Source organism: Portunus trituberculatus, chromosome 49 (genome assembly GCF_017591435.1).
Source record: "Portunus trituberculatus isolate SZX2019 chromosome 49, ASM1759143v1, whole genome shotgun sequence".
Classification (NCBI taxonomy): domain Eukaryota; kingdom Metazoa; phylum Arthropoda; class Malacostraca; order Decapoda; family Portunidae; genus Portunus; species Portunus trituberculatus.
Window position 1 is genome coordinate 4147860 of NC_059303.1, and position 7500 is coordinate 4155359.

General features: G+C 42.7%; 1 protein-coding gene across 1 annotated transcript in view; it reads right to left on the reverse strand.

The window, feature by feature from the left end:
* LOC123499059 (slowpoke-binding protein-like) overlaps nt 1-7500 on the reverse strand; it is a 124245-nt gene that overhangs the window by 115294 nt on the left and 1451 nt on the right. Inside the window, 1 exon segment of the mRNA XM_045246653.1 lies at nt 4255-5037. Coding sequence (XP_045102588.1) covers nt 4255-4730 — 476 coding nt within the window. The 5' untranslated portion in view covers nt 4731-5037.

Consider the following 7500-nt stretch of genomic DNA (forward strand, 5'->3'; position numbering starts at 1 on the left):
CTTTAGAGTCAGTGTTGCCCGCCAGGTGACTCCAACACCCTATTGTGACCCCCAGGTGTACTTCAATCCGTCATGTAGCTACGGTTCTCTATGCTGTAATAAGCTAACTTACTCTATTCCTGTACTTCATGATGTGTGTACCTATCTGTCTTTTTCACCTCCATTAGTTATCTTTTCATCTTCTCCATTCGCTCTCTATTTCTTTTCGTTTCTCCTCCGTCATGTAACCACGGTGATCTAACGTACTCTATATCTTTACTTTCATGATGTGTGTAATTATTTTGTCTTTTCCACCTCCACTATTTCTCTTTTTTTCTCCTTCATTCGTTCTGTTTCATTTCGTTCGTCGTGCAGCTAAAGTTATCCATGCTATAATTTGCTAACTTATTATGTATCTTGAATTTTATGTGTGTGTATTTCCTTTGTCTTTTTCACCTCCACTATTTCTCTTTTTGCGTCCTTCATGCGCTCTCTATTTCTTTTCGTTTCTCTTCTGTCACGTAGCTAAGGTTATCCACGCTGTAACACGCTAACTTACTCTACATCTTTACTTTCATGTGTGTGTAGCAGCAATCTCTCTCTTTTCCACCACCTGTATTTCTCTCATTGTTTCCTTCATTCGCTCTCTATTTCTTTTCGTTTCATCTCCGTCATGTAGCTACAGTTATCCACGCTCTAACACGCTAACTCTACACCTTTACTGACTGAATGATGTGTCTAGTTATTTGTCTTTTCCACATCCTGTATTTATCTTTTTGTTTTTATTACCTCTTTACTTTTTTCTTCCTCAGCATTTGTGTCTTATCTCTCTCTCTCTCCTCTTTTTTTTTCTAACCTCTTTCTCTTTGCTTCTCTTTGTTCTTATTATGGTTTCTGTATCGTCCTTTTTATCTGTTCCGTCTCCCCCTTCGTGTTGGTTTTGTCTTTCCTAACCTTCCTTTTGTCTTCTCTGTCTCAGCTTTATCCTCTTTATCTATCCGTCGCTATCTTTCTCTCTGTCTTCTTTCTATGTATCACCTTTTCCTCCATACTCCCTCTCTCTCTCTTTCTTCATCTCCTTCTCCCCGTTTCTCTTTCTCTCTGTCTTCTTTCTATGTATCACCTTTTCCTCCATACTCCCTCTTCTTCATCTCCTTCTCCCCGTTTCTCTTTTTCTCGTGATTTCATTATAATATATTTCAACTCCTTTCTCTTAATTTCCTTCTGTACCAGGGCGGGTTTTTTTACTTATTCTGCTTACCATTTGACTATTGCATACAGCTTCAGAAACTTTGTGGGAATTAAAATAGGGATGACTCCGGCGACTTATCATCTGACCTCCATAAACCCTTACTAATGCGAATAGAACCGTCTTATCATACCCAAAACTCAGTAAAAGTGCGTCCCAGGGGTAAATGTTCATTCCTTATATCGAAATGTTTTGGGGATTTTATGCCGATCACTTATTATGTTCTACTGAATGTCGCTCGATGTAAACCGTAATGAGGGAATTATGCGGTGGAGTATACGGTGATCTCTCTCTCTCTCTCTCTCTCTCTCTCTCTCTCTCTCTTTTCCTGTTTGCCTATTTTCTCCGTTGTTTTTTACCTGCTTATCTTCTCTCTCTCTCTCTCTCTCTCTCTCTCTCTCTCTCTCTCTCTCTCTCTCTCTCTCTCTCTCTCTCTCTCTCAGGTCATGAACTTCAACCTTTCTGACCCACAATCTCGCACAGCTGATAAAGTTTTAGCCGCAGAATGACGGGGACGACTGCAGCAAACTCAGATTTTTGCACACACACACACACACACACATTCACACACACACACACACACACACACACACACACACACACACACACACACACACACACACACACACACACACACACACCCGCTGACCTTTCCTGTACCTTCAATCTCTTATGAACGAAGTCAAAAGGCCGGAGAAGCCAAAAGCCAGCCTTGTTTCACTCCTTTCCGTTTGAGTCTACGTAGAAGTTAGCAATCTTTTCATTCCCATTTTCTATTTTTAGCCTTGCTCCACCCCCCAATTTTTTTTTTTCATCAAAAGTTCATTTTTTTTATATAATTTTTGCTGGTGCCGTGAAGAGAGAGAGAGAGAGAGAGAGAGAGAGAGAGAGACCCTATGTAACTTTTCTCCGCTCTCAAAATTTCTTTACAAGTGTCAGAAACGCATGAATATTAAAACTCCACAAACTCCAGTGGAAAAAATCTTTAGAAACATGTACACTCATGAAGCAGAGCACAGAAAGAGACGGGAGAGGGGAGAAGAGAAGGAAGGAGAAAACGGAGAATGAAGAGTAGGACAAGGAAGAGGAAGAGCAACGATACTGCAACACCCAACATTTAATCAGATTTGCCATGAGAGAGAGAGAGAGAGAGAGAGAGAGAGAGAGAGAGAGAGAGAGAGAGAGAGAGAGAGTATACGTATAATCCCTTTAAATAATATCGTATCCTGATTGACAACAGAGCCCATGAAATAAATGCAAATACTTCCCATTCATTTCTATTTCTGTCGTGGCTTATTTCCGATTTTTCAAGAAGGAAAATTATACAAGAACTGTAACATTTGTCTTACTGAATTATTCAACAAATTGGAAAGCAGATAGATAGATAGATAGCAGATAGGTAGGTAGGTAGAATAGATAGACAGGCAAACATATTTTACAACAAATGTTTTAAATCAACATTATTTCATATATTTTTTCTATTACCATGAAGCGTCTCTCTTTCCACTACCGTTCCTTGCTTCCTCCTTTCCCTTCCCACACACACATACCTCTGAAACGAGCCAACACTTAGACAAGAGACATGAAACACAGACAAGCATGAACATCTTAGGGATTACTCTGAATAAAACGACATTTTCCTTGCAGTCACTGAGAACCGCAATAGAGGAAAGGAAACACGTATCCTTTAAAATTCAGTTGGCTTTTTGAAACTTACCAAATTTCTTCATCTTTAAATCGTTCGTAAATAGGAACTTTAGACTGACAATTTTACTAACCACAACACACAGCTCATTGATTTTCAGAAAGTAACCTTGAAACTTAGCAAAATCATGTATTCTCAATCTAAACAAGAATACATGACAACCAACATATTCAGAGGCTTAAGATCTTGCTGCAAACTTCACCATGGTAAGAGAAGATAGAAGAATATGAAGGCAAGATGCGTATGATTATGTATTACCGTGAAACTTAGCAAAAACATGTATTATCAGCCTAAATAAGAATACATAACAACCATATATTCAGAGGCTTAAGATCTTACCTGAGAACTTCACCATGATAAGAGAAGACAGGAATATGAAGGCAAGATGTGTACATGATGTCTGTATTACCGCAACTTGAGTGGTGGGACGGGAGAGGATGCTGGGATGTTATGCTGGTGCGAGAAGAATGTGTGAGGTGAGCATTACGAGGAGGAGCGATGGGGTGGTGGGGTGGTGAGAGGAGAGCGAGGGATGTGATGACAGGTCTGGGTGGGAGTTGGTTAGTGTTAGTCTTGTCCAGAAGCGTGGTTTATGAATCCATCTGGGAAATTTACCTGAAGCAGACCTTGTGTGTGTGTGTGTGTGTGTGTGTGTGTGTGTGTGTGTGTGTGTGTGTGTGTGTGTGTGTGTGTGTGTGTGTGTGTGTGTGTGTGTGTTCTTGGTCCATGTGTCCTCGGTAATATTAACCCGCCTCCCTCCCCAAACGACGCAGTGTTGCCAGTACGCTTATCAACATCTACTCACGTGAAAGTAACGTAGTGGGAAGAATCTTACCTGAGGAGAGAAAACAATCAAAATTAGCACGCAGTAAAACATGAAAGTAGCATAATGATTAAATGGAGGAGAGAATACAATTATAATTATTAGCTCCTCGAAAAGCATAGAAGTAACTTAATGATAACACCGTAACAGTAATGACCTATGACCTTCGTTCCAGCTAAGACCTTTAAAATCACCATTCCACCAACTACCACCGTATTTACACGGAGGCTTCGCAACACAACTCTGAACTCAACATCACTCGCTGCACGGGTCGATGTAGTCACCTTCAGCAAACCAATATTTTTAGCTCATCAATCAGGCTTTGCGTACCACCATGGCAAAGACAGGCAAATGTAGTGGCCGTTAGAATATTCCCTTTGAATTTCCATCTCTCTCTCTCTCTCTGTGTGTGTGTGTGTGTGTGTGTGTGTGTGTGTGTGTGTGTGTGTGTGTGTGTGTGTGCGGTGTGTGTGTGGTGTCAGGGCGGGCGGGACTTACTTTGGGGAGTACGCCTCGGGCTTGTCCCTGGGGCGACTCGTGTACCGCGGGTCACTCAGGGTGGTGTTTTTGGGCGGCGGCTCGGCGTTGGTGTTGAGGCAGGTGAACATCCTGGTGAGGACGTCCGCCGAGGCGTGGAGAATCTCATCAGTCTGCTGCTGCTGCTGCAGGAGCAGGCCGTCCTCGTCCTCGCGGCTGTGGTCAGAGTGGCGGCGCAGCGCCGTCAGCTGCTCCGAGGTGAGGTTTAAGTTCTCGAGACAGGAGCAGCGACGGGACCTGTTGCCCGGCGAGCTCAGGGAATTCTCGCTGCCGTTTGCTGACCGTCCTCGTTTTGGGCGGATTTTCCTCGGAAACTTGTCATAGTTGATGGTGGGATTGATGTAGTTGACGCGATCGTGCCCTATCGTGGGGGGCGAGTCCCTGCCTGATCCGCCATACCGCCGCATGCGGAACTTCTGAGCGTACATTCCCATCATGGTGCCGGTGGGGGCCCGCGGGCTGCGACACAGACAAGAAAGAAATCTGCTTTCGCTTGCAATGCCTCACGTGGAGGCGGAGTGCCAAGGGAGGCTGTTGAATTCACTGGGTCAGTCTTCCATGTCTGTGCTTCCAAGACTCATGATTTACAACACAACAACTACAACACGTCACTGTCACTCAGAGGCGACTCTCTAACGACATCGCCACGACTCCTCAACTCTTCCGAAGGGACAACAGGAAAATTGCTCTCTACCACGCTGGTCTGGCATCCTCTCCGCGGCCAGGACACGCCCGCCTGTAGAACTGTGGAGGTAGGAAGCTCAGTACGACGGTCACGGTGGAGCTCAAGACAAGAAAACGCGCCACTCACAACAAGACACCACTTGCCTCCTGAAGACGGCGGTGGGCGGGGAGCACTGAACACCTACACTATAGTTATGTTAAGTGAAGGTTGAAAGTCTCGCCATGTTACGACATTTGGTCTACACAGCAAACAGAGAGCTATTCTCAGTGCTGAAGCGCCACTGAAGCAGAAGTGTTACACAAAGATAGGGACCCGGGTAAGCGGGGTGGAGGGGTATATGGGAAGGAGAAGGAGAGGAGAAAAATGCTGACACGTGTACATACATATATGAACACCTACCTGTGCACACACACACACACACACACACACACACACACACACACACACACACACACACACACACACACACACACACACACACAGGCCTTTCACGTGGATTACAGTAAGTAGCACACACACACACACACACACACACACACACACACACACACACACACACACACACACACACACACTGATACAAATGATGACCAGAAAAAAAAAAGATAATAAAGAAGACGGCATAAAGATAAGCTCCCCGTTAGTAGTTTGTTACGGCTTGATAAGAGGCGAGGGCGAGGGGGAGCAGGCGCCACTTAGCGTGTATAATGTAAGGATCGCAAATTATCATTCCCTTTAATGTAAACTAATTGCGAGGGGAACAAATGAAGGAGAGGGGAGAGGGGAGGAGATGGGGAGAGAAGAATAACGTGAGAACAGGTGAGGAAGGATGACAAGAGGAAGAGATTATAGGAATGGAAGGAATAAGAGGGAGAGGAGATAAGGGGTGGAGGCATGAAGTGTAGGAATGAAAGTAAGGGGAAGAGATGACAGGCATAAAAAGGAGGGGAGAAAGGTAGAGAATAAAGGAAGGGAAGGGATGTAGAAATGAAGGTAAAAAAGATTATAAAAACAAGAGATAATACAAATACATAGAAGAAATTATAAAATAAAAACTGAAGCCTTGGAATATTAAAAAAACAAAATAGGAGAAAAAATAGAAAAAGAATAAGGAAAATTGATGAAAACAGAAAAAAAGAATGAAAAATATGAGAAAACACATACATAGAAGAAAGTATAAGATAAAAAAGCGAAACCTTGGAATATATATAAAAAAATAGGAGAAATAATAGAAAAGAACAAGGAAAATTGATGAAAATAAAAAAAGAAGAAAACATAAAAAAAAAAACAAGAAAGGAGACTAGGAAGAATAAAACGATAACTACAGCCATCATTGTATACAGACAGAGAATCAATAAAAAAAAAAAAAGCAAGGAGAAACGCTATGATGGATTGTGATGTAAGCTGCTCCTCCTCTTCTTCTTCTTCTTCTTCTTCTTCTTCTTCTTCCTCCTCCTCCTCCTCCTCCACCAACAGAAGCCCTACTGGTTAGAATGGATCAAGATAGGGAAGGAGGAAGGGAGAGGGAGGGAAAGGGAGATAGACGGAGGAAGAAGGAGGGAGTACCTTTCAGACAGAACACACAAACACACACACACACACACACACACACACACACACACACACACACACACACACACACACACACACACACACACTAAGCAAACCCATAATTTTTGCTATTAACTTAAAATTTTTAAGCATAGTGTTTTCTCCCCTCCCCCTTCTCTCTCTCTCTCTCTCTCTCTCTCTCTCTCTCTCTCTCTCTCTCTCTCTCTCTCTCTCTCTCTCTCTCTCTCTCTCTAACTAGCAGTGGTGATCGATTCTCTCTCACGCAGGAAATGTTATCGTCACAAAGGTTACGATACGTTACGGCTCTTGTATTGACGGGTGTGAGAGAGAGATGACCGTCACACACACACACACACACACACACACACACACACACACACACACACACACACACACACACCTCCCCTTCTTCCATTGTATTATTCAATATCTTTGCACTGCTGTTATGGTCTCTCTCTCTCTCTCTCTCTCTCTCTCTCTCTCTCTCTCTCTCTCTCTCTCTCTCTCATCAATACCACAAACTTCAATTTACGATCTAACGCAGCAAGTAAGAAGCAGCGGTGAGAGGTAAGGCCGCCAGTGTGTAGTACCTTGCTGTCCTACCAACACTTGAATCCCAGGTGCCACGACCACTCAGCTCCTCCAACTTGTAGTCAGTTTATTTATTCACTTGTCTATTTCTTCATGCATTACTATTTGGTTACTTCTGAATGTTTCTTTTTGTTAAGGGGATGTTTGTTTTATACTATGTGAACCAATTATTTTTTCCTATTTACATTTCATTTCAACTTCTTCTAATTTATACTCAGTTTATCTCTTCTCTTCTCTATTTCTTCTTCTATTACTATTTGGATACTTGTGATTAAAATTTTTGATTAAGGGAATGTTGTTTTTTTTATAATAATTGGACCTATTTCTTATATTTATACTCCTTCGAATTTATACTCATA